We start from the raw sequence: 25349 nt of genomic DNA on the forward strand, positions 1-25349 counted from the left end.
TACCGCTATTCTAGAAAATATAACAACGTTGCACTATAACTCTAAAAAATAGACACTTCTCTAAAATTTATCTCCTAACATATTTCAAATGAATGTCTACCTTAACCAAAAGAATTACATCCCCAAGCCAAAAGAATGCCTATTACACATTTTATACAAAACAAACATGATGCTTATAGTCTTTTATCCAAAACAAACACTTTTAACACAAAATTATACTCTTTAACACAAAATTATACTTTCTTACAGTAGATCATTACCCAAAATTCTGAAATTTCTACTTATCATAAAGTCTCAACTATGTTAACAAATAATTTAGATATGAAAACGTATAGTATATATTTCATTGTTTGTGATATTTGTTTATTGAAACAGAAAATCCTATATATTTGAATATAGATGCTTTAAGCTTGACTTCTAAGATTAGACCCAAAGAAAAAAAGAAAAGAAAATAAATAGAGTTTGTGACCCATAGACTAATGAATAAATGCAAACAGAATAAGTGCCATTAGTGTTAATTACGAACAAAAACAAATCATGGGATTATGAGCAAACTTACGACCGAACCAGCATAGACTCATTGATCGCAAATCATGGGCAACACCACTTGTCCATTCACACGGGTCGCTCTCTCCGATTTCACTCTCATGAGTGACGGACCCATAAATTATTTTTAGGGGTGTCAAAAAAAATTTTAATTGTATTATATGATTTATTATATTAGAATATTACACAAACACTAGAAAATAAAAACAATATTTCTTATTTTCACAATTAATAAAGAAAAAAGTATATAATTCTCAATAAATGCTGTGATTTTTAAAGGAATAAAAAATTAAAAGCAGTCAATTACAAAGTAGTGAAAATGTTAAAAACCAAAAATTAACCAAAACTGTGAGACTTAAGTATCGAACCTTGAATCAGGGGTGTCAGCTCAGTAACATTTTACCAATTTTGCTACAAGTATTTTGGTAGTTCCTATGCATTACAGTATGTTTGACAATTTAACCTGGGTCAGTTGACCCATGTACTGTCTTAGTGGGTCCGCCACTACTCATCAGTCCTTAAATAACCACATAAGCCTTAAAACCTTTCAAAATAGTGTCTTTATCAGTCCTGCTTTTCTTCTCACCACCTGACGTCGTTTGGTCCAAGCGTTGCTAAGTTATTAGCCAAAGCTTGTAATTTCTTAGAAGCTGACCACGATCTTGAAACACTCCAAGAAAGAGATCTGAAATGACCAATCGAACGAAGCTTTCTTAGCTCGCCGGAGCTGTCATTCTCCGATCGGACGGTGACTATCTAAAGCAGAGATAACGATTTGGAAAATCAGATTCTCTTTAGCTTCTTCAGTTGTTGTTGAATCCCACCGGAGTATTATCTTCTCCGCCGTCTCTAAATCGGAACTATCGCCATGATTCTCTGGTGTTGCCATATTCAAAATCGGAAACTGGAAAGTGTTTGACTTCACAGATCGATTTTGGTCCTCTTGCAGAGAAATTGAAGATCTCTTCTCAAAAGGCTGTGGAAATCCATTTCTGCAGAATCGAGAGAAAGAGAGAAAAAACTAAAATAATTTTTTTTTTGACAACTTTAGATCGACAAAGCCCGATCCATAGCCAATCCATACTACGCGGGATAACGCGACTTAGTGGAGTCGAACTCCGGTGGGGAAGGCGGAGTCAAATGGACTTAACCACTTGACTAAAGGCACATCCCCGAGAAAACTAAAATAATTTTGTTTTAGTTTTTTGATTTTTTAATAAACATATCTCAATGGCAAATTTTATAAATATCAAAGGTTTTTGTGAATCATAGAGTCTTGTAAACAGTTACTACAGTCGTACGTACTACTTTTGGGATAATTGTAAATAGTGAATATACTACTTTTCCAATTATGTTTTGAAAATGTACTAGTAATTTCCAACTTAACCCTTAAAAAATTATGACCATCACGTAAAAATTAAAGTATTATCGGCTTTGGTCTTACTCTCGGGACCAAAATGTATCAAACTTGAAACTTACTAGTCAATGAATTAAATAGAATCAGATTCTTTTTTTTTTCTTTTTTGAAATCAAATGCTTCTAAATGAGCAACCACAATGCACGTGATCATAATCATATCACTCCTATCCTAGGAATTTGTTCAAGACCAACTTCAAATTTTTGAGCTCTCTTTTCCAATGTTCATAATATTTCTTTATTTTTGCAAAAATGTAGAAAAAATGGTCCATATTCCTATTAAGTACATATTTTCTTTTTGTCAAACTTTATTAAGTAAATGTTTGGGAAACAATGTACATGTCTGAGAATAATTTGAAATGTTTTGATTTATGCATGTATATAAAGCCAAAAGAAAACTCATGGATATATTGATTAACAATTGAATTATTTATTAGTTGACAAAAGAATATTGATTAACTAATGAACTGGGCCGCTTATTCTCTCTGCCTTATCTCCTCGCCTTTGCTTCCGTCAAGCTTGTGACCGGCGCGTGGCGGCTCTCATAGCGCCGGCGTCGGTCTCCTCCATCACTTTTCGTTGTAGTTTTTAATTTTCTTGTGCTGGTGGTGGTCTCGTTCTGGTCGTGGGCAAAGTGAAGAGGCTCTTTTGAAATCTCAGATCTGCTTGGGTTTTGGTCTAGAATCTCGCAATTTGTAGAGCTATCTGTCCATGGAGCTGGTGGAGTCGTCTATTTCTCTCTCACCCCTTGGTGTAGAGCAGCGGCTTGCTTCAGTTGGGGTTGTGGTTCCATGCGAAGTTTCAGATCTGTTGCTCGGTGAGGTTTCTAAGTGGTGGTGCTTCCCTTGCCTATGTACTTTTGGCCTGTGATTGGTTTATAGATCTGTTGCTAGCTGAGTCTAGTTTGTTTAGGTTTGAATGTGTAATTCTGGCATGCGCTTGGGGATTTTTTGGATTTGCTTCGAGTTTGATTTTGTGATTTGCGGATTCGGTTGGAGTGGTTTTGTCTTTGGGATTTGTGGCTTTTGCGAAGCTGTTGGCTCCGGATGTATAGGATCTACGGTGCTGCTCTAAGAATTATGCCTTGGTTTTTGCTTGCTCTGTCCCTAGCCTAGTCGTTCTTGCTTTGATTGTCTCTAAGCCGTTTGTTGAGTGTTGTCTGGGTTCTAGTCAGGTTCTTTCCAGACTTTGCTCTTCTATCCGCTCCTGGTCGACTCGTCTCAACTTTTGATTTCTTTTGGGTTCGTCTCCTTGCTAAGAAGAAGCTTCGCTTGTTTGTTTTTGGATCGATAGAACTTTATGTTTGCAGATGCTTCTTCTCCCTGTTGTTGTTCGCTGTGTTTGACAACCGTCTCGATCCATCGTCGTTTTCGTTCTTGTGATTGGTGATATTTGAGAGGTTGGGCCTCACTCCTTGTCCTTGCTTTCCTGAATCTGTTTTGATAGGATTGCCTTTTGAAGATTTCTAGTTAGACATTGTTGGACGTAGCAGTCGTCGTAGTCGTATTCGGAAGCGTGCTCGAGGTTCTCTCAACTCATAGGTTTTGCTTGCCGGGTTATGAAGTCTTTGGTTCTTGGTTTCGAGAGGTCAGCTCTCATTTTGATAGGAGAAGGTAGATGTTATTTTAGGATTGGCCGAGGGCATCCTAGGTAAATCTCAATCGCAGGTGCTTCAGAAGAAGTGGTTTCCTTGTTTTCTTTGGTCTATTGTTTCTCTTAAGGTTTTAGCCTTGTGCTTCTGTCTTAGTTTATGGTTTCGTTCTCTTGCGTTGTCGGTTTGATATATTTGCTTTGTATTTCCAGTGTTATAAGTTTCTCTTCTTTAGAGCCTAGTTTCCGGGGACATTTATGTCATCCGCCGGCTTTTGTTTCCCTCTTTTGAGCTTTGGTTTCCGGAGATATTCAATATTTCCGCCGGCGTATGTAATCTCAAAATGTATCCTTCTATGTTTTTATATATAAATTCAGATGACAAAAAAAAAAATGAACTAAAACCAAAATAAATGACTTCACGCTTGTTAAGTCAATGGTGTATAAAAGAAATTCATCATTCACTAGCTCTACACCAATCAGTAAAATGACGTCCGCCTTCCACATTCGATTCGCTCTTAATATTGCTATTTTTACTCAAACAGATCTTTCTACTCTACTTTCGTAGAAATTGCTATATTTTAAAAAGAATACAAACCAAAAAAAAAAAAATGAGAGAAGAAAAGAGAGAAAATGGGCCCAATTTTAAGACAATAAAAGGTAAATTGCACGTTGTGTTGCATTCAACCCCTCTGACAACATCATTTTTTAACTTTCTCTCACTCTCCTTTGCTTCCACTCTCTCAGACATCCACTCGCTTCTCGTTGGCTGTGACTCACACGCTCCGATGATTGGAGCTCTCTTCGTTTCCTCCATTTAATTGCGGTTTGGGTTGGGTAAAGGATTCCATTTCTAATGAATCGACCAAGTCCAAGTGTGTCATGCCTCTTTCTTTGAAACCAATACCAATGGTCAAAGATCCCTACCATCGATTTATTTCATCACTGTCCTCAAAATTAATTGCCACTAACTTTTTGTACGGATGTGAATTATGAGAGTGCCTTTGTCTCTAAGGAATGATAAAACATTTTTGGTCACTTTTAGAAAATTTAATGCAAAAGATGTAATGAAATTGGCAAATGTACAAATACTATGTGTGCCATCTAAGTTTTGCGTTTGTGTACTTTAGTTTTATAAGGCGAGGTTAATCATGTGATTTTTACATAAGTGTTATCTACGTCTCAGAATTTTAATCTAGTAATGTGCACATTGTAGTGTAGACTATAAATAAAAAATGAATCAATTACGAATGAAAGACTTATTTTGATGGCTTTTATAGAATTTGCCATTTTATCAAAAAAATTTGAAAATTGCCATTTTCTTGTAAACAAAAACACAAATTTACACATAATGCTTGGGTTTATTAAGTTCCAGTTTTTTGTAAGGTATAGTTTTTGTTATAAAGTATATGTTCTATGAAATTATTTTTCCAAATTTTTAGTTTTTAAAAATGGCAAAAATGGCAAATTTGAAAGAATGTTGAGAAAATGACAATTTTGAAAAATGGTTGAGCAAAAATGGCTTTTTAGATAATAATCCCATAAAAAATTGAATCAAAGAAGCTAACGATGTTTGCTGTCTAAAGCTTATTTGGCGCATAGTATCTCAGGGCAACTCTTTATGGGTGAAGTGGATCCAAATGTACCTTCTTAAGAAAACTTCATTCTGGTCCATCAACAGCAGCACTAATATGGGTTCCTGGATTTGGAAAAAACTCCTAAAGTATAGAGAGGTAGCAAAGCAGTTCTGCAAGGTGGAAGTGGGAAACGGAGAACTTACATCTTTCTGGTATGATGATTGGTCTTCAATGGGGAGATTGGTAGATATTGTGGGTGCTCGAGGAGTCATTGATATGGGTATCAGTCGAACAAGCTCGCTAGCGGCTGCCTGGTCAAATCGAAGGAGAAGAAGACATCGGGCAGCCACACTCAACGCAATGGAAGATGCGTTACAAGAGCAGCGGGAAAAAAGGAAGGAACAAGGGGACACTGTTCTATGGAGAGGGAAAAATGATATCTTTAAACCGAAGTTCTCAGCTAAAGATACTTGGAATCATATCCGAATAACCTCTAGCACGGTCTCATGGCACCGGGGAGTTTGGTTTGCACACGCAACACCAAAATTCTCCTTTTGTGTGTGGTTAGCAGCTCAAAACAGGCTCTCTACGGGCAATCGTATGATCAAATGGCAAGGCGGAGCAGGAACATGTGTTCTTTGTCATAGATGTTTAGAAACCCGGAATCATCTCTTTTTTTGGTTGTGATTTCAGCTCTACCATTTGGGCAGCCCTTGCAAAGGGGCTTCTCAAAACTCGATACACAACAGATTGGCTTCTTCTTCTTGACATTATATCTTCCACACAGCTCAACCGAGTAGAGGGCTTCCTCTTTCGATATGTATTTCAAGCAGTTACCTATACCATATGGAGAGAAAGGAATGGGCGGCGACATGGAGAGAACCCACAAACAGCTGAACGCATCACGGGGTGGATTGACAAACATGTAAGGAATCAAATCTCAGCAGTCCGACTTATGGGAGACAGAAGGTATGACGACGCGTACCAACTCTGGCTTCAAGCTCGCAGCTAAGCGTCAACGGGAGGTCTAGATAGTCAAAATAGTTTCAAATTTTGCTTCAAATTTTGTTTCAACCAACCGATGCACAAGTTGTAAAACCGTACATTTTTTCTTTTTGAATATAATTTAACATTGCATTCAAAAAAAAAAAATTGAATCAAAATAATATTGTTTTAGAGTTTTGAGTAGATGGTAGGATAAATTAGTTAGCCGTAAAACTAATTGAAGTCATCATGAAGTTGACATTTCACGTATCATCTAGTTTATACATATATGTATAAATATTTTTAAAACCGATATTTGGAAGTATATATGTGGACATGTCTCCACAAAACACAACTTCTGAAATATATATCCCCCACACCACATGGCCTGTGTGTTGGCTCGTGGGATCCCATTATTTTCTTCTTCTTTTTTTTTTTTTTTCGTCAAACACCATTTTATTAAGTTATTGGACGAAGGTTTTCCTTTGAAGAGAGCCAATCCGGAGCCGATATGCTTACTCCTGTTTTCCTATTTAGAAGTTGTTTTTATTCCTCTTGTTTTATACAATAATTTTAATAGTTTGTGACCAGAAAATAAGCATTAAGCGGAATCTCGGAAGCGACATACATGCTTAAGCTTCTAATACTTTTACAACGATTTCTCTATTCGGACCATAAGAATCCTAAAACGATCATCCTAGTCCCTAAATTTGATCAATATATATATATATATATACATGGCAAGAAGCTTGGAAATCGTTGTGTACACACATATCAAACCATACATATGTATTATTAGCTTAAAATGAATGTGGCCTTCACATTCGTTTGATCATAGGGTGGTGATATGATGAATTGAAACACCTTCTTTCAAACTTTCACATAATAGAAGCGACATAGTCTTAAGTAGACCACTAGTTACAAACTATTTTTGTAATGTTGTGTTATTAGTTTTTGGCACTCACTCTCTCGCCCGTGTCCCACCACACACACCACTGTCCTTGCTTTTGCTAAGTCATCAAGGACACACAATTTGGATATCGATCATAACTTTAGTCTTTACATGCAATTATATGAACATAACATTCTACTTTTCTTTGCCTTAAATCACGGTAATAACCATGGATATGTATCACCTACTCCTTTTACACTTTCCACTAGTTGCATTTATTAACGGGGACACAAAACCTAGAAATCAAAGATTATAGTTGAAGAAAAAATCACCAAAAGTTGATATCTCTGGATTCCCAAGTTGGAGAGTAGTTACTAGTTAGAGTGAGAGGGTAACAACTAGCAAGGACAAGAACATATTGACTTTTCAAACGCAAATGATAATCTCTCTTTTCTTTTGTATATCTTTAGAGAGATTACACTTCTTGTCCTATATTATATATATCATATCATATTAGATCATCTTGTGTGGTCCATCACATTACAACATTAAAACTAGAGAAATGGTACAACAATCTTCCTTCTTTCTCTTCTTCTATCTCTTACATCAAATTTCCTGCTTTTTATTTTATACACCTCTGCATCTTTTTGGTTATTAAGGGTCTCTCTATATTATCAGTTTTTTTCTTACTTCTCTTCCTGCAACAACAACAACAACAACAAACAAACTATTAACCTAACAAGATTGTTGTTTTGTGGTTCACCATCTATTAATCTAACTCAATATTTACCTGTTTATATCCCAACACGACAGGTTGGTCCACCCCTACTGGGTAACATTCCAATCGCCGGTAACCTATTGAGAATCATGAACGCAATGTTAGATACCATTAACTTGATAGCAGAAACATAAAGTGTGGTTGAATCTCGAAACCTCGGCATTTGGCAGTTGAAAGAGTTGAAGGAGTCAGAGAGTGTCGAAGGAGTAGAATTATCATCATTATCAGAAGAAGGCGACCACAAATCCGATCCGTTATTGTCTGTAGAATCAGCAAACAGAAGCAAATGATGGGCGGGCGACGCAAACGGACTGTCTGGCAAGCTATCCTCCAACCTGAAACAACCAAAAAAACTTCAGCTTCAAATACACAAACAGTTTCCTTGCAGAAGACTCATATGTAAACCTACCTCTCTGGTAGATTCATTGTATCATCATCAGATCCTTCTTTAGAACTTCCTTTCCCTTTCTCTCCTCCTTCATACTCTCTCTTGATCACGGACAATGGTCCGGGAGATATAAGTGATTGGCTGAAAGGATTCGGAGAGTGAATGTTGGTAGGGGAATTGAGTTGGAAATGCTTCTTGACGTCAAGAAGCTGCAGATTCATCAGCCTTCTGCTCTGAAGCTCAAGAATCTCTTCTTCAAACTTACTCCTCCACAGCACATCTTGGGTGTTGTTATAAAACCCTCTCCCACCTGCACCGCAAGCAAATCAGTATAACGGCGAGTAAAGGGTTCTTTAGCAAACCCAAAAAAGACAAGAGCTTTAGTGTTTGTTCTACCTAGAACATCCCTGGGGCTAGAATCAAGGCCTGTTGGGGACAATTCTCGCTCTGTTGTCTGGTTAGTTCTACACAAGGATAAAAGCACGGTAAATGCAGAGATTCAAGGAACAAATATGAAAGTTACTAATACTAGTAAAGTACCTGTATTTGTCAGGGACTTTGCCTTTCTCCTTGTAAGGCTTAACAAGAACTCTAGAATCACACACAAAGTGAGGATTCCCTTTGGCAAGAATGCTCTTAACAGTCTCAGGGTACACAAATGTCACAAAACCAAACATCCTCTTTTGCTGATATGGTATCCTCACATCTTGAACTGGTCCAAAAGTACTACAACCACCATAACAACATCTTATGTCACACAAGAACATACATTCAGACCAAAGAAAAATTGAATGTGTTTTGTTGGCAATTACCTGAAGTAATTAGACACATCTTCCTCCCTGAACCTACTGTCGGCAGGAAATGTCAGATAGATCTGTCTTGAAGCTGGACAAGCCATAGCAGAAAGATCAATCCTTTCAGGTCTCCATCTTCCAAGCTTCTGCAATTCATCTCCTATCATCAAAGCAGCAGCAGCTCTGTACAGAAATTTACACAAGTTAAAAAAAAAACACACTTTGACTATAAATGAACAAAAAAAAAAGCAGTTGAGAAAAAGGTCAAACCTTTGAATATCGTTTTGCTGCAAGTTAACACCTTTAGGTGAAAAAGAAGGAAGAGAAGAGCGAGTCATGAAGTGGTGAGCAAGTCTTGGAGGTACCGAGTTAGACCTAAGAAGCTCGATTCTGCTAGGAGAGCCAACCAAATCAGCTCCTCCATCACTGTGTACGAATCTGCAGCTAGCTCCGTTCTTGCAGAAGCCTCTAGCGAAATAAGAACAGGGGACACCTCCAAACCCTAAATCAGAATCACCACCATACCCTAACCCGTCCAAAACACAGCTACCGCTTCTCGCATGCACAGAGCCCAAAAAATCACTTCTTGAGTTAACATCATCCATGAGCTCGAAGTCGTTGGTTAAATCCCTAGAAGATCTTCCTCCATTAGCGTAGAAGGGCAAAGAAGCAGGATTGAGAGAAGAGCCGCGGTTATTCTTAGGGCTAATTAACTCATCTTGATGACTCCATGGAGACCTTGAACAGTTCATGAGACCTAACTCTTTCTTGGCTTTCACTATAACAGAGTGAACAAGAGTCTCTGGACCAAAAGCTAGCCTTATCATCTCTTTCTCACCGTGATCTTGAAGAAGGAGAAGACCCATGATCTTTGATGCGTTTTCAGGGTCTAAGCTTTGGATTCTAGAGAGCACAATCCTAGTAGCTTCATACCCATCCATGGCTTTTCTCTCTCTCTCTCTCTCTCTTTAGAATTAGATTAGAGTAGAGAGAAGAAGGAAGAGTAGTGTTTTTGTAGAGAGTGTTTGTTGTCTTGTGTACAGAGAGGTTGTTGTCGTTAAGAGGTCTCTCTGGTTTCTAGTGTTGGATTTTAGTTTAATGTTTTTTTTTTTTTTTTTTTTTTGGCTTTCTTAACTACAAATTTATTAAACCTATCTACTACTACTAAGCTTTAACTATAATTTTTCATCTTTGATTCCTGCGAAACACCAGTAAATAACAAAAAAATTAAAAAGAGAAATAGTATAAAAAGTTACTACTCTATTCATTTTTTGTTTTCTTCTCGCTCGCGTGCTTACAAGGAAAAAAATTAACACTTTAAGAAAAAGAGTTGGAGAAAAAAAGGAAAAGGTAAAAAAACTTTTTTAGGAAAAAAAAAAGAAGAGGAAAGTTTTTGCATGCCGAGAATTTTTACATGGAAAACAAAGCAAAAAATCGTAACTTTCAATGTTTTAGTTAAAAACGTTACTAGTTTTCAAAAGAGGAAAAGAAAATAAAAATTTACTTTACCTGAAAAAGTCAAAATGATCGATACATGAATCCCTCTGTAGAGGAACATTATTAGATGAAGAGTGAATTTTTCTGCAGGTGTGAGACTGACGGTTACTGCTCCTTTGGGAATAGATGAAGAAAGATGTCATCATATTATTAGATTCTTCTTATCATCAAATTTAATCTCTATAGAGTAGAGAGAGAGAGATAAAGAGAAGAAGTACGTACTTAATTGTATGTTTCAGTTGATCTGAGTAAACTGAGTTATGAGAGAAGAAGATATCTTCCGGATTTGGGATCTCTGTGTTGTTGTGTGGATCAGGAGAAAACTCTCTGGTCTTTCACGAGTGGAAGAACAAAGAGAGAGAGAGAGAGAGAAACACAGAGAGATTGTGTAATAAACTGTTTTTAAAAAGCAAAAAAAACAAAGGATGGTTGCATTGCACGTTCTCTGACACAACCCCATTTTTTTTTTCATTCGGACACAAAGCTACACGCGCCTTCAGTTGGGATGTGTTGTTCACGCGCCGGTGATTGATATGCAGACCAGCTGTATCGCTGGGGTCTCCACTCTCTCCTACTGTCCCTTTCTCATTTTCATCATTATTTTTTTTTTTATTGTAGGGACACATTTAAGTATAACTAAGCTTTTGGTTTAAATTAAAATTTTAATAAAACACCTGGTTTTCTTATTCTTCAACTTGCTTATTTAAAAAGAAACGGCAGAATTTATTGTCATTTAAAGATAAATTGAGTAATTAGGGAAACATAAAAAGCATGTCATATCCAAATTGTCACTTGCCCAGCTTAATCTCTGCTTTTATTGTCGTTTTATTTGTTTGGTGAGACACTTGAATTTTATTTCATTCAATCATTATTGCATGCTTCCACCACATGAAATAAAATAAAGCCGTTTCATGATGAAAATTTGTCTTAATTAATCTCATGGGCATATGAATCATTGAATTGTTAGGACGTGTTGACCAATTCCATAGGTTTCTTATTTTATTTTTTTGTTAGAATCCATAGGTTTCTTATTTGAAGCAATGGAACTAAATATTTATTTTGTTATAGTATAGAATATGGACTATATAAAAAAATCTTACGCAAGAAGCTTCGCTTCCTTTTTTTTCGCCAAACACATATTCAAACTATTATGTTTTTTTGGTTTAATAAAATATTCATGAGAGGGTAGGATTGAAGAGGAAAAGACATGGTTGTTCTAAATTAATGTTGGGTTAAAAAAGAATTATTATTTTTGAAAATTTAAAATTTCGAAAGGACCTTTTTGTAAAAGAAGAATGACCCACAAAGGAAAGCAATGATTATAATAGTTATTTTTAGGGTGTCAAAAGCAGTGGTCTAGTCTAGTCACAAGAGCCGAGGCACCTAACACCCCACTCTATGATTATGTTATGTGTTTACAATATTATAAACTCTTTGCTAAATAATTTACCCCAAAAATCTAACATTGCGGCCTTATCATTGACTCATCCAGAAATATTTGATTCGCATGTAAATTTACATGGGAGAATGATTATTATGTTTGAGGCAATTTGAAAAAAAAAATCAATGATTGGGGCCAACCAAACCAATGGAATTCATCTGAATTTGAAAAATATGAAATACACATGCATGTATGATGCATTCAAACCTTAGCTATTATTGGTTTGGGTATTCACCATACCCACATATAGAGAATCTATAAATGGACCCCCAAAGATCTTCTAAGCCCACAAGCCACAATCATCATCATACATTCATAACAATTACAATCCTCCTCTTCCTCATTTCAAATCAAATCTACATCAAAATGTTTTGGTACCCCTTAAAATAGACATACGTGGAATAAGTTACAATCTGTGTATAAGAGCAACATCAATGGTTGAATCCTTAAAAAGATTCTTAAACATTTTTTAATCATAAATTATGATAATAAAGAGTTTGTGATGAATCTTTAAAATTTTGTTTGTCCAATGATAAAGTCCTTAAGTGAGTTTCTTAAAAAAAAAAAAATTTTAATGAAAATTATAAACATTTTTATTTGATAAAACTTAATAAATATTATAATTTCTTAAAAAATTTAAACATACAAGACATAAAAGCATATAAAAAATACATATAAAAAACTAAATTTTTGCCATATACGCTTAACAAAATAAGCTTTCAATTGTTGATGTATAGTCCGATCACGAACCCGAGTTCGAATGTCCATCATATTACTGAGATTTGAAGGTAATATTTTTTTTTTACTTTTTATTAATATTTTTGATCCAATCAGAAAGCGACACATATGGGGCTCTTAACAATCCTTAAACCTCTTAGACCATCTGCATTGGGGGATCACCCCCCCTGATCTAAGCATTATTTAAATCCAAAAAAATGGGTTAATGGGCTTAAGATCAGGAACTGGGCTCTTGACCTGGATCTGTTCTTGTGGGTGTTGCGGGGTGACGTGGCATTTGGGCATTGGTTGGAATATTCAACATATTTGGAATAAATTTGGATAATAAACTATGTATTAATTAGATAAAATGTTTTTGTGCTTTTATTAAGTAATATGTTTGTTTGTTTATTGTTATTTATATTTTTAATGTTTTTTTCATAAATATTTAGTATTGTATTTTCACTTTTATTTTCAGTTTTTCATAAATTTGGCATTTGCAATTTATATGTTATTTTTAAATGTTTTAATAATTGTAAAATCTTAATTTAATTTAGATTATTATATTATTAAGTCTTAAGATCTTACACATGTTCTCCCACTAATCAACTTCTAAACAAAAGATCTAAACACATGATCTTACATTATTTTAACATTATATTCTCTATAAGAACACCCTCACATGATCCCCCATTGAAGATGCCCTTAACAATCCTTATATTAGAGTCAACTCTTAACAATCCTTAACTTTATTTATTGTTTTCATTTATTTTAATTACTTTTAACTTTAAGGATTTTTTTAGAAACCCATAAGAACATACCATTGGGGGTGCTCTAAGTTAACTATATTGGAATCCAACCTCTATGCCCTTAATTAAACCCATATGTATATACTCCCTCCGTTTTCGAATAGTTGTCGTTTTAGAGCTTTTTTTTGTTTTAAATTAGTTGTCGTTTTATGGTAATAATGTAATTTATGCCAATAACTACCCAAATTACCCTCATTTTATTGAACACAAATTATTTATAAATAATTACTTGTCATTTTTATGAGGTTAATATAGTCATTGTATACATTTTCTTAATTTGTCCAAATACAGTTAAAACGACAACTTTTCAAAAACAGAGGGAGTATATACACAATACCACAGCCCCTAAAAGCTTAATGTGAGAATGGTGGTGATTGAGGAACAAAGGAGTGAATAGGATCATGAAGTGTTTGGCCCTCCTCGCACTCCACTCTTGCCGCTTCACACATCATATTACTTGTTGCTACACTGCATCCATCTGTGTGATTACATGAGATAAAAATTGTGTTCAGATTAGGCCTAGATGACTAGGTCAGACACCTAAACTATCTAATAGATAGAACTAAATCTCCAAAGCAGTTTCATTAAAATTAATGGTGATGAACGGATACTATTTGTTTACGTTTTCAGTATTCGAAAACGTGATTTCGCTATATATCTTTTTTTTTTTATCTTTCACATATTCATCAAAATTTCAAGTTTTACTCTTTTTCTATCGTTACAAAAAGATAAATCTATAGCGTAGAAATCACCTTCTTTGTACACAAAACCAGAACCGTTGCATTGTTTCTGAAAGGAGAAGCCACAAAGTTCAACATCAATTTTCCCCTGCATCTCTACCACAAGAGTCCGGAGTCTGATCAATTCACTTTCCATCATTTCTTGGCTCTGAAGCTTTCTAAGCATTTGCTCATTAAGAGATTGCAATCTCTTCACTTCATCTTCAAGGTACGCAGTGCGAGCCTTCTTCTTCTCCCTGTACTTCCTCACTGCCTCTCTATTGCCGCATGACCTTTTCTTGTTGCTACTGTCAGAATGATCATTCTCTTGCTGATCCTATTGCAACATAAATAATATTCAATATTATCTATAACAATCCATTCAAATATCATCAGAACCCTATCATATAATAATAAGTAAAGAGAAGGAAAGAAATGTATTAATTACAGGGATAATGAGATGAGTGTGAGCGTGGAAGCATGTGTGGGAGTGAAAAGCATCCTCTGGGCCTGGAGGGTTACAGCTGTGAGTGTGACTACATCCTCTCGTCACTCGATCTTGATCTTTACCTTCTTCCTCATCCATCTTTATATATCTTTGATTCTAAAGTCCAAACCCAAAGATCTCCAAAGAAAACACCTCTTCTGTTCAAGATTGGGATATGGAGTTATGGTGATATTATTAGGGTTTTTGATCAAAGGAAAGATGGTGTTAAAGAATATGTTCTTGATTAACATAGTGGATGAATACAATAGTAGTCAACTCTTAAAGATTTTTTGACATGGCCCAAGGAAGAAACAATCTTACAGGGAATCAAAGTTAGAACCTTGTTGGTTTCCTCTGAAATCCTTGCAACGATCAAAAGATCCAAATTTTTTTGGTTATAAGATTACATGGAAAACAAAAGTTGAGCAGAGCCGATGATGATTTTTTACCTTAGAAATGGTTTTTATGACCAGAAAAATTACGATGGAATCAATAAACCATTACCATATCTCTCCAATGAATAATATTAAAAAAGAAAAGAGAATTGGTTCTTTAATGTCAATTGTCAAATTGTTTTCGAATAGAAAAAAGAAAGAAGACTTTTCTCATGGATTTATTACATGTCTTTATCATTATTTAATCGATGACACGTTTTGTGCCAGTTTTTGTTGTTTATCATCATCATCTTCTTCCTTCCTGAGATTTTGAATTCAAGAAGCAAAAATGGCAAGTTTCATTAAGGCATGGGGTTTAGTGATTATCTCACTGTGTTACACTTTTTTCATTGCCAAATTGGTTCCAAAAGGAATCAAAAGGCTGATACTAATCTTCCCTGTCGTCCTTATTTTCTTCATAGTTCCTTTCTTGATATCTTCCATACATATACTCGGCATCACGGCTTTCTTCATCGCTTGGCTCGCGAATTTCAAGCTCGTTCTATTTGCATTAGGACGCGGTCCTCTCTCTTCAAACCCTAAACCTCTATCTCTCCCTATTTTCTTAGCTGTCTCTTGCTTGCCCATCAAGATTCAGCCGAGGCCTAAACCTCCAAATTCTCACTCCCATGGAGGATTCGGTCCTTTGATTTATACCATAAAGGCAGTGTTTTTGGTTCTTCTCATCAAAGTCTACGAATACAATAACAAACTGCCCGAGAAAGTCGTGTTGACTCTCTACGCGATCCACATATATATCGCACTCGAGCTCATCCTAGCCGCCACGGCTGCTGTGGTTCGAGCCATGTCGGATCTTGAGCTCGAGCCACAGTTCAACAAGCCGTACCTCGCGACATCACTTCAAGATTTCTGGGGGAGACGATGGAACCTGATGGTCACCGGAATCTTACGGCCAACCGTATACGAACCGTTACTTCAACTGTTCTCGGTCTTGGGCCCGAACTTTTCCCAGTTTCCTGCGGCTTTCGGGACGTTCGTTGTTTCTGGGATAATGCACGAGCTTATCTTCTTCTACATGGGACGGTTGAGGCCGGACTGGAAGATGATGTGGTTCTTCCTCATAAATGGATTTTGCACAACCGTGGAGATCACCATCAAGAAAACAATTAACGGAAGGTGGAGAATCCCGAAAGTAATCAGTCGGGTTTTGACACTCGGGTTTGTGATGGTGACGGCATTGTGGTTGTTCTTGCCAGAATTTAACCGGTGCAACATAATTGAGAGGGCTCTTGATGAATACGCAGCCATAAGCACAGTTGCAGCCGAGATCAGGAGGAGAGTAACCGCATCTCTTTTATAACCTTACCGTGTGACAAAGCTTGAATGATCTCTATTTTGACTTATTTTTTTCCAACACTGTAAAACCGGCATTTTTGCAACCCATCATTTACATGGAACACGAATCAAGAAAATTGTGGAAGTTTATAATACTATACATAATAAAACCTTGCAAACATGATCTGAAATAAAGATGAGGCGAAGAAACCCGCTCAAGTAGAGGCAAAACCATGCAAAATGGATCTTCAAGATCCGCCTAAGTTACACATCTTAAGTCTATCTAAGGCAGTTAAGATTTGTCTACAACTCCTACAGCTAAAGCTTCCCACCAGAAATTAACGCATAGGGAGTTGCTTTCTTACTGATCATGGTTCATAAAAGTCCAAGCTTTTGGCGGAAGATCAGTTCCACTTCACCACGAATGCTCTCCACATCTGCAGCATAGTCTCTCTTGTATTCATCTGCCATTGATTCCTCCAGCTGCAGCTTCATTCTCTCCAATGTTTCTTCTAACCCACAGAACTCTTTGAGAATCTGAGGCTCTATGGATTTAAGTTGAAGAAGAGTTTGGATTGCTGTAAGAGCCTGAAACATGAAACATATTTTCCGAGTACCATAAGTTAGAAAGAGATGTGTGCCAAGATTCATAGAGGAAAATACGGTCAAAGGGCCCTGTAATATTTCTACCTTTTCTTGGAGATCAAGATCAAGCACCACAATCAAATCGACAACAGATTTGAGAAAAAAACGATCTTTGAAAATAGGAAGTTCATCTTTCCCTGTGTTCTGTAGTTGAGACTCAGCCAAATCACCGACTAAGAATACAGCTTTCCGTCTCAATTTAATATCCAAGCTCCCATTGCTCATTACATCCTGCAGATCAACGAAACATGATTGGTTTTTCCAATCCAGAGAATAAACGAACAAAAACTGACATGATGTATTTCAGGTGTGCTCACCTTAAGCATAATGTATCCATGTGCTGCATAAAACATGTCCTGACCAGCTATATTATTTCGTATCAAGGCAGAAACAGCAAAGAGTGCTTTCACAGCTTCTTCATCAGAGCTGGAGTTTACCATCTTTATTAGTGTTGTTAAAGCTCCAAGTTCAAGAACCTGATACCAAATTCACAGAACAAGAAACATGATTTGTTTCAGACGGCTTATACTTCTACACACGGTTCTGATCTACAATTCACAACGAAAACAAACCTGCTCTTGAACAAAGGGGTTGTTTTGGCTAGCTTTCCCAAGCACCCACGCAGCTAGTTTCCTTACTTCTGTGTCATCATGATTAAGCTCTCCTGCGACAACTCTAAGCCCTCCTGATTTGCTCAAATCTACACAAGAGAAGAATGATGCCACAACTAAGAACTAAATTTCCGGGCAATAATAAATATATATAGATAAGATTCAATAGCAAGTTACAAGCTTCCAGTTACCATTTGCATTATCAATAGGTTCAACGAGGATCAAAAGTTCCTGCAAAGCACGGTGACGATCTTCAAGAGACAAGGACGAATTTTTCAAGTCATCTATCGCTATTTGCATCAAATTCGCGTCTGATGGCATTTTCAGCTTCTCTACCAGCTCCTATTCAAGAGTACTATCACATGAAATTCCATAGAAAAAGCAAGCAGAAATTGAAAACCAAAATCACAAAGTCCGTACCTTTAACTCCAATTGACGCTTCTGTAACTCATCCAAAGACATCTTCTCTGCATCTTTAGCTGCTTCCTTCAATGTCGCAGGATCCGAGTGACCTAACCGGAGATATCCAACATAGAATCAGATCTACATGAAATTAGTAAGAAAGAAGAAACACTAGAAAAGATAATTTACCTATTGCCCAGTGTAACATCCCATCAAGTGAAGAAAATCCACCGTCGATTTGATCTTGCTCTCCGATTACCACACCGGAATCTTCTACCAATTCGGCTTCATCTCTCGCAGTGGACCAAACAATTCCCCCAGAAGAGTTAACTTTCTCAGCGATCGAACAACCCACCAATGAGATCACCACCAATAGTAACATACATCGGAAAAAGAAAATCGTCGGCATCTTTGTCTTCCCGGCGGTAGACTTAATCAGTAAATAAAGGTTTAAGGTTTCTCCCGTTTTGCGACTTTACCATTTTATGTTTCAGATTTTATATACGAAACTAACTACTCGTTACAACGTGTCCAGCCAATAGGATTAATACACGTCATCTCATCCATCGTCACCTTCCATCGCGCTAAAACAATAAAATGCCACGTGGCAGCAGCGGGAGCAATTGAATAATGAGAATGGTGTAAATTGATCGAATTATTCTTTATCGGTACAAAAAAGAGTTATAATAAATTAGAAGGGCGGCTTTGGAATAATTAAGAAAAGGCATATTTAATTAATAACATGACCCCTCCACTTTCTTGAGTCTAATCAAATGTGCCTTAAATTAACAAAAATGACTTCTCACTACTCACGCCATTAAACTCCACATACGCCTTTCCCTTTCACTTTCTTCTTCTTCTTCGTCTTCCTTCTACCTTCTTCTTCTCTCGATTCAATGGGTTATCTCTCCTGCAAAGCTGGATCCGCCGTCGCAATCGCCGTCTCATCTTCCGCATCAACCTCCGGATCCACCTCCAGCAAAGCTTCTGCTCGTCCCGAGTCTCCCATTGAAGACCGCCCTAGACTTCGCCGTTTCCTGCATCGCGATCTTGACTCAGCCACAGGTGGATTCGACATCAACAATCTCCTCGGACGTGGAAGCCATGGAAGCGTTTACAAAGCAGTCATCGGTTCACGTCTCGTCGCGGTCAAGAGACCTTCGAAATCTCGTGAAATCAGCCGTGAGTTTCACAACGAATTCGAGATTCTCTCCAGAATCCGTAGCCCTAGGTTCGTGAATCTCTTAGGTTTTAGCGCCGATAACTCCAAAGAACCTCTTCTCGTTGTTGAATACATGGGAAACGGAAGCTTATACGACGTGATTCACTCAGATTCCGTTTTAAATTCCGGTGCGATTTCGAGCTGGAGCAAGCGAATCAAAATCGCTCTTCAGATTGCAAAAGCTGTTCATCTTCTACATTCACAGGAGACACCGATCATACACAGAGATATCAAATCAGCAAACGTATTGATGGATAAGAATCTAAACGCGAAGCTAGGCGATTTCGGATTAGCGATCAGATGCAATGTAGATGATCAAAAAGTGAAATCAACACCACCTGCAGGAACAATGGGGTACTTAGATCCAGATTACGTAACGGCTGATAGATTAAGCACCAAAACAGATGTGTTTAGCTTCGGGATCTTGTTGTTAGAGATAATCAGCGGAAGAAAAGCAATCGACGTTAGATATTCGCCGTCGTTTATAGTAGATTGGGCGATTCCGATGATAAAAAGAGGTAAAATCGGTGGAATTTATGATCCGAGAATCGGACCACCGATTGATGTAAGTGTGAGGAATCATTTGGGGTTAGTGGCGGCTAAGTGTGTGAGAACGTGTAGAGAGAAACGGCCGGGGATGGAGGAAGTGGTTGGGTGGCTCACGGGGTTGACTAAGTCGGTTAGGTCACGACGGTGGGATGATTTAAGCATTGGAAACCCGTGTATGATGGTCGAGACGGTGGGTCGACCCGTGCAATGATTTTTTTTCTTTAAAATCAAGTGCTTCGCTTTGAAGCCATTTTTTTTACCTTTTGTGGTTTGGTCAATTTATTCATTCAACATATATACAAACTAAGATTTAAAATAAGCATATACATTTGCATATGGTATTTGACTGGATCATAAGGTTATATAATATAACCTTTGTTCTAAAAATAAGCCGCCTAGCTATGTAAAACATTTTTCACTACCGCATAGTCATGTAACAAGTTCTTTAGCACTCTTTGGAGAGTTGGAAACGCCATATATTTCCGAAGACCGCCAAAGTTTCATCATTGATGAGGATGTCATTAAAGTCACCAATTACACACTAAAAATCTTTGTTCAAAACATGATTGATTGCCTCATACTCTTCATCTTAAATTATGTAGTGAGATTACCATATACACTTATGTAATGATGATACCCTTAAAGGTTGGAGCGAAGAATCTCATTCCGCCTCAATGATTCCTATCCTCCACGAGCTGATGAGTGAGGGTGTCCGAGTCTGGGTGTACAATGGAGATTTGGACCTGGCAGTTCCATTTTCATCTACAATGGACGTGCTGAAGAAGATGAATCTAACGATTGTAAAGGAATGGCGTCCGTGGTTTACCGGAGGACAGCTGGGAGGGTTCACACAAGATTACCAAGGGAATTTTACGTATGCAACTGTGAAAGGAGCAGGTCATGATGTGCCTAAGGACCAACCTATACATGCTCTTAATCTCTTTAGTCTTTACCAGCTTTCTTCGTAACACTCCTCTACCTCAAACACCCTGATTTGTAACTTATTGTACCACCTCTATAAACTGAATAAGACACTTTGGTCCAGTGGTTGAATTGATACCAACAAAAAAAAAACTATATGAATTTCCCGCCTTTGCAAATTGCACGTCTTATAATCAGTGATCTTATGTTCTAAATGCCCATGTATATTACATATTTATTGTGATGCAACATTCTACAAGTTACACGAATTATTAACTGTCAAACAAACAAATACTAAAATCATCAAACTACACCAAGTGATGTCATTAAACCTTATAATAAACAATACTACTAATTAGTACATTCATTCATGAGTTTATTGGAGTCGAAAACATAAATTTAAATGATCAATCGAACGTATGAAGCAAGATGCATTCAGAAAAAAAAAATCTAAATTGTTTCCAAACTACAAACGTACAACTCTTATTAACCACCAAAGAGAAGTATTTTCACTATTTCTTGATTGACTTTGATATTGGTGAGAATATGGTAAACTTCAAGTACAATCATATGTACGACTTTCTAAAGGTTACGGATGTTTCAGCTACATTGGACGAAAATGTGCATTACACTAACTGACAATGACATTAATTGATGGCTAATTTGGAATAAAAAAAAACTAAAGAGTAATGTTATACTATTCATTATGAGTCCTCAAAGTTTACAACATTTAAAGTGATAAGTTTATTTGTTTCCAAATTTCACACATGTGTTTTCCTCTTCATTCCTCATAAGTAAAACAAAAATATCCTTCATTAAAATTGTAAGGGTCTATATAAAACGATGTGCTTTCTGGCCTAAGGAGATGTAACCAAACCACTTATTAATTATAAATAATAAAAAAAAAACAAAAAACAAAAAATGAAGAGAAGAATACTACAAACGAGAATGGCCAGATTATTTCTGAGCCTGATTTAACCACAAAGATATTTAGTCTTTATCTAAATTAATATGACATGACTCAGACTTTGTGAAGAAGGAAGCAGGGACATCGAATTTACGTTGCAAGTTGTTTTTTTTCTTTTGCCACCGTGTCTTGATTTTTTTATGTGTTTTTTTTTCCCTACTTTTGGAAGAAACCCAAACTATAGGGTTTTTAAATTTACTCTCAAGAAGTTAGTTAAAAAGATATATTGTTTTGCTAACTAAAAACAAAGAACTGATCGTTTAAAAACTCCACTATTTGGTAAAAAATAGTTGTCAACAGCCAAAAATATAACTATAAAATGCTGCCGTTCATTTTTTAAACCTTTCATCTCTCTCGTTTCTTCAATTAATCCAACTCCAACTTTGTATTTAGAATGGGAAAACGACATGATTGGTCCCTGACCGCTTGTATTTTCCTATTATTGTCTCTAGCATTACAAATCCATTGTAGTAGCCAAACACGTTTTCCAAGTCATAAGCGAGGAGTTGGATTGTCAGGTGACACAAGCCACTTCAATTCTATTCGTCGCGAAAATGTGCTTTCGCTTAAGGAGAAAGATCTAATCAAGCAGCTCCCCGGACAACCTTCCGTTAGTTTCAGACAATATGGCGGTTATGTGGCCGTAAACGAACCCGCCAGTCGGTTTTTGTACTATTATTTCGTGGAAGCCATCAAACCCAATAAATCTACTCCTCTTGTGCTTTGGTTCAACGGAGGTACATAGAGAATATTTATTTTCTAAACAAACTCTTTTTTTATTAGAATTACTTATATTTTATAATTAGACATTTCTAAAATCTTGAAAAGATAAGTCTTCTCCCATCTAGTTTTTGAGGATGTATATTTTCCTCTAGCCATTGAGAATTAAACTAAGTACAAACTTATTTTTAAAATACAGGACCTGCCTGCTCATCTGTAGGACTTGGGGCATTTGAAGAGCTTGGTCCATTCCGCGTACATAGCGACGGCAAAACGCTTTTCCGCAATCCGTATTCATGGAACAACGGTACGTATATACCTTTAGAAAAATATAATAATTAGAAATTTAAGTATATAATATTCACAAGATGTAATGAGATCAATAAGAATGCGAGTGTGTATGGATTTGCAGAGGCGAACATGTTGTTCTTCGAAGGGCCGGTAACTGTAGGATTCTCGTACTCGAGTACTCCATTTGATGCGGAGAAATTTGGGGAACAAGGGGACAAGCTGACTGCAGAGGATAACTACATGTTCTTTGTGAATTGGCTTGAAAGGTTTCCGGAATATAAAGGAAGAGAAATTTACATCGCCGGTGAGAGTTACGCCGGTCACTATATTCCCGAACTTGCCCAGATCATCCTTCACCGTAACAAGCAAACCTTCATCAATCTACAAGGCATTTTGATTGGTAATCCAGGTCTGGACGTACTTACCGAGCATGATAATGAAAACGAATTTATGTTAAGCCATGGTTTGGTTACCCAAAAAGATATTGAAGAGTCCAATAAAGTCTGCCTTGGCGACTCATTCAATATGGAAGAATGCACAAAGATAATGGTGGCTAAATTTGATTATACAGACAGCAAAGTCTTGGACATTTACAACATATACGCTCTTGTGTGCCAAAACTCCACGTTGAGCAGCGAACCCAAGAAATGCACCACAATAATGGAGGTTGATCCGTGCAGAAGCAACTACGTGAAGGCTTATCTTAACAGAGAAAATGTTCAAGAAGCGATGCATGCCAACACCACAAAATTACCGTACGAGTGGAAGTCTTGCAATGAAGACTTGAATTATTTATGGAACGAAACTGATAAAGATGCCTCAATGATTCCTATCCTTCACGAGCTGATGGGTAAGGGTGTCCGAGTCATGATCTACAGTGGAGACGTGGACCTGGCGGTTCCGTTTACAGCTACAGTGGCCGTGCTGAAGGAGATGAATCTAACGGTTGTAAAGGAATGGCGTCCGTGGTTTACCGGAGGACAGCTGGGAGGGTTCACAGAGGATTACAAAGGGAACTTGACGTATGCAACTGTGAAAGGAGCAGGTCATATGGTTCCTACGGACCAACCTATACATGCTCTGAATATCTTTACCAGCTTTATCCGTAACACTCCTCTCCCTCAAACACCCTGATCTCTAACTTGTACCACCTCTATTGACTGAACAAAATACTTGGTCTATACATGAATATGATGTTTCTTGTAATTAAAGTCAATATTCTACTCAGATAGCCATATTTACATATTTTGGTAGTATATTAACCAAAGATATTACTTTTTTTTAAACTGCAAATCAATTTTATTATATCATAAAAGTTTACTTACACAATAAATAAAAATGTTAAAAAAGTAAGTACATGTTTTGTATTAAAAAGGAACAATAACAATGATCTTAAATTCTAACTTCTAAATGCACATACAACACTCATGCTCAACAAATTATACATTAGTTAGTTATTGTCAACCAAACATAATGCGACATCATCAAACAATAAGATTAATACAGCAGTAGCCTGTAGCCATGCACATACACACTTCTCAATCAAAAATGCATTGGTGAAGTGATCTTGGTCTAGTGGCAAGTCCACGGAAGACAGACACCATCACACCAGGGATCGAGTCTCCGATCCTACAATTTGTAGGAATTAGGCTAATGGACCGGCCAGTTGTGGTCCAAATGTTGACAAAAAAAAAAAAATCAAAAATCAAAAATGCATTGTTTGCCTTCCAAAAATAACTTCTTGAATTTATAAATTTAATGCTCTTTTGTTTATTTCATTGCTTTTTTTCTCCATTCATAAATTTCATGATCATTGTTACTGAAAAATTTGTTTTCTTCAAAAGAGTTAAAGTCAATACACATTTGGTAACTTTTTTTTTTATAAGTTTTATTTAATATAATATATTAATTAACCTCAAACCGGGAATAAAGGAGCGGTTAACAAAATTGAAATCAGACAAACCCCGGTTAAGACCGGTACATCCTACGCAACAGATCAGGAAACCCTAGACAGAGATGTCCTCTATATCGGCCGCTAGCCATCTTCTCACATCGTCGGGAGCTTCCAGTCGCCGGAATCAGACCCATCTTCGATCCGGTGAAGGGAGGATAACGAAAACGGACCACCGCCAAAGCCACAAAGGCCCCTTACACAACGCCGCAACTCGCCTTTCACTCGCTGCACCACCCACCAAAACGCAAGGCGACTTCCGCTGCGAAACTATCGTTGACATGTATTGGATTTGATCATTTGTATCTTTTGGTCTTGCGGTCTGATCAACAAATGAGGGGATCCAAAGAGGAGAAGGGGGAGATGTGAAACACCCCGATCCGCATTCTCTATTCTTGCATTCGAAGTATTTTGAACACAATCACCGTGACCAGACCTAAAGTTTTTTTTTTTTTTTTTTTGGCATTTTCTTATATTTACCTCAACAAATTTCAATTCATTATATTAAAGCTAAGAGATAAACTTAGTTAAACTCATTTATCCTTATGTTTTATGTTTGCTTATGCTTTGATAAGTCTTAGTTTGTCATCTTTGTTTAGTTATGATTAGTTAACTTTGAACAAACCAAATCAATTCTTGTTTAAAATAACTGAATAAGTAATAGCATGTATTCCTAATGAGGTAAGACATTTTTCATTGACATAC

At 36.8% G+C, this 25349-nt stretch overlaps 7 protein-coding genes across 12 annotated transcripts; 4 read left to right on the forward strand and 3 right to left on the reverse strand.

Annotated features, from left to right (window-relative positions):
* The first annotated feature begins 2386 nt into the window (after positions 1–2386).
* On the forward strand, positions 2387–3946 carry LOC110228643. The gene has a single exon (XM_021026539.1). It carries the CDS (start codon positions 3521–3523, stop codon positions 3614–3616), a length of 96 nt encoding a protein of 31 aa, XP_020882198.1. The 5' UTR covers positions 2387–3520; the 3' UTR covers positions 3617–3946.
* A 3458-nt stretch (positions 3947–7404) lies between these two features.
* Positions 7405–10848, reverse strand: LOC9313904 (zinc finger CCCH domain-containing protein 46). Of its 2 annotated transcripts, none has more exons than XM_021026892.1 (10): positions 10685–10848; positions 10475–10570; positions 9236–10163; positions 8984–9148; positions 8712–8897; positions 8568–8635; positions 8193–8481; positions 7939–8118; positions 7796–7860; positions 7405–7703 (listed from the first exon to the last, which is right to left on the reverse strand). In XM_021026892.1, the coding sequence occupies exons 3-9, from the start codon at positions 9904–9906 to the stop codon at positions 7800–7802; spliced, it is 1620 nt and encodes a 539-aa protein (XP_020882551.1). In that variant the 5' UTR covers positions 9907–10163; positions 10475–10570; positions 10685–10848; the 3' UTR covers positions 7405–7703; positions 7796–7799. The 2 variants fall into 2 exon arrangements, with proteins under 2 accessions (XP_020882551.1, XP_020882550.1); XM_021026891.1 differs by having other exon boundaries at positions 10475–10576.
* Positions 10849–13453: 2605 nt separating this feature from the next.
* On the reverse strand, positions 13454–15155 carry LOC9313905 (basic leucine zipper 24). 5 transcript variants are annotated; one of them, XM_021026896.1, is made up of 6 exons: positions 15085–15155; positions 14957–14997; positions 14597–14793; positions 14182–14485; positions 13755–13907; positions 13454–13513 (listed from the first exon to the last, which is right to left on the reverse strand). In XM_021026896.1, exons 3-5 carry the CDS (start codon positions 14732–14734, stop codon positions 13783–13785), a joined length of 567 nt encoding a protein of 188 aa, XP_020882555.1. In that variant the 5' UTR covers positions 14735–14793; positions 14957–14997; positions 15085–15155; the 3' UTR covers positions 13454–13513; positions 13755–13782. The 5 variants fall into 5 exon arrangements, with proteins under 5 accessions (XP_020882555.1, XP_020882557.1, XP_020882558.1 ...); XM_021026898.1 differs by having other exon boundaries at positions 14597–14788; positions 15085–15142; XM_021026899.1 differs by lacking the exon at positions 14957–14997 and having other exon boundaries at positions 15085–15153.
* A 103-nt stretch (positions 15156–15258) lies between these two features.
* LOC9313906 (acyl-CoA--sterol O-acyltransferase 1) lies at positions 15259–16513 on the forward strand. Its single transcript, XM_021026894.1, has one exon. The coding sequence runs from the start codon at positions 15359–15361 to the stop codon at positions 16388–16390; it is 1032 nt and encodes a 343-aa protein (XP_020882553.1). The 5' UTR covers positions 15259–15358; the 3' UTR covers positions 16391–16513.
* Positions 16503–18502, reverse strand: LOC9312181 (hsp70 nucleotide exchange factor FES1). Its single transcript, XM_002877792.2, has 7 exons — positions 18213–18502; positions 18042–18133; positions 17813–17963; positions 17583–17710; positions 17328–17486; positions 17056–17241; positions 16503–16953 (listed from the first exon to the last, which is right to left on the reverse strand). The coding sequence occupies exons 1-7, from the start codon at positions 18430–18432 to the stop codon at positions 16741–16743; spliced, it is 1149 nt and encodes a 382-aa protein (XP_002877838.1). The 5' UTR covers positions 18433–18502; the 3' UTR covers positions 16503–16740.
* Positions 18503–18664: 162 nt separating this feature from the next.
* Positions 18665–20247, forward strand: LOC9313907 (serine/threonine-protein kinase-like protein At3g51990). The gene has a single exon (XM_002876067.2). It carries the CDS (start codon positions 18920–18922, stop codon positions 20003–20005), a length of 1086 nt encoding a protein of 361 aa, XP_002876113.1. The 5' UTR covers positions 18665–18919; the 3' UTR covers positions 20006–20247.
* A 1396-nt stretch (positions 20248–21643) lies between these two features.
* LOC9312183 (serine carboxypeptidase-like 38) lies at positions 21644–24209 on the forward strand. The gene is made up of 3 exons (XM_002876069.2): positions 21644–22419; positions 22602–22709; positions 22815–24209. The coding sequence occupies exons 1-3, from the start codon at positions 22077–22079 to the stop codon at positions 23825–23827; spliced, it is 1464 nt and encodes a 487-aa protein (XP_002876115.1). The 5' UTR covers positions 21644–22076; the 3' UTR covers positions 23828–24209.
* Positions 24210–25349: the final 1140 nt, after the last annotated feature.

The sequence above is a fragment of the Arabidopsis lyrata genome, assembly GCF_000004255.2.
Source record: "Arabidopsis lyrata subsp. lyrata unplaced genomic scaffold ARALYscaffold_5, whole genome shotgun sequence".
NCBI classification, from domain to species: domain Eukaryota; kingdom Viridiplantae; phylum Streptophyta; class Magnoliopsida; order Brassicales; family Brassicaceae; genus Arabidopsis; species Arabidopsis lyrata.

Bases quoted from the DNA above. Each gene is read 5' to 3' on its own strand.
- LOC110228643 (XM_021026539.1), top strand. From the start codon at position 3,521: ATGAAGTCTTTGGTTCTTGGTTTCGAGAGGTCAGCTCTCATTTTGATA.
- LOC9313904 (XM_021026892.1), bottom strand. From the start codon at position 9,906: ATGGATGGGTATGAAGCTACTAGGATTGTGCTCTCTAGAATCCAAAGC. The intron at 9,149-9,235 runs GTTTGACCTTTT...ATTTCTGTACAG, and splicing joins CAGCAAAACGATATTCAAAG to AGCTGCTGCTGCTTTGATGA. The intron at 7,861-7,938 runs GTTTCGAGATTC...GATTCTCAATAG, and splicing joins TTCAACTGCCAAATGCCGAG to GTTACCGGCGATTGGAATGT.
- LOC9313905 (XM_021026896.1), bottom strand. From the start codon at position 14,734: ATGGATGAGGAAGAAGGTAAAGATCAAGATCGAGTGACGAGAGGATGT. The intron at 14,486-14,596 runs GTAATTAATACA...ATGTTGCAATAG, and splicing joins ACACTCATCTCATTATCCCT to GATCAGCAAGAGAATGATCA. The intron at 13,908-14,181 runs GTGATTTCTACG...GTAATCACACAG, and splicing joins TGGTTTTGTGTACAAAGAAG to ATGGATGCAGTGTAGCAACA.
- LOC9313906 (XM_021026894.1), top strand. From the start codon at position 15,359: ATGGCAAGTTTCATTAAGGCATGGGGTTTAGTGATTATCTCACTGTGT.
- LOC9312181 (XM_002877792.2), bottom strand. From the start codon at position 18,432: ATGCCGACGATTTTCTTTTTCCGATGTATGTTACTATTGGTGGTGATC. The intron at 17,711-17,812 runs GTAACTGGAAGC...TCTCTTGTGTAG, and splicing joins ACCTATTGATAATGCAAATG to ATTTGAGCAAATCAGGAGGG. The intron at 16,954-17,055 runs GTAGAAATATTA...TTCATGTTTCAG, and splicing joins ATCTTGATCTCCAAGAAAAG to GCTCTTACAGCAATCCAAAC.
- LOC9313907 (XM_002876067.2), top strand. From the start codon at position 18,920: ATGGGTTATCTCTCCTGCAAAGCTGGATCCGCCGTCGCAATCGCCGTC.
- LOC9312183 (XM_002876069.2), top strand. From the start codon at position 22,077: ATGGGAAAACGACATGATTGGTCCCTGACCGCTTGTATTTTCCTATTA. The intron at 22,420-22,601 runs GTACATAGAGAA...TTTAAAATACAG, and splicing joins TGTGCTTTGGTTCAACGGAG to GACCTGCCTGCTCATCTGTA. The intron at 22,710-22,814 runs GTACGTATATAC...ATGGATTTGCAG, and splicing joins TCCGTATTCATGGAACAACG to AGGCGAACATGTTGTTCTTC.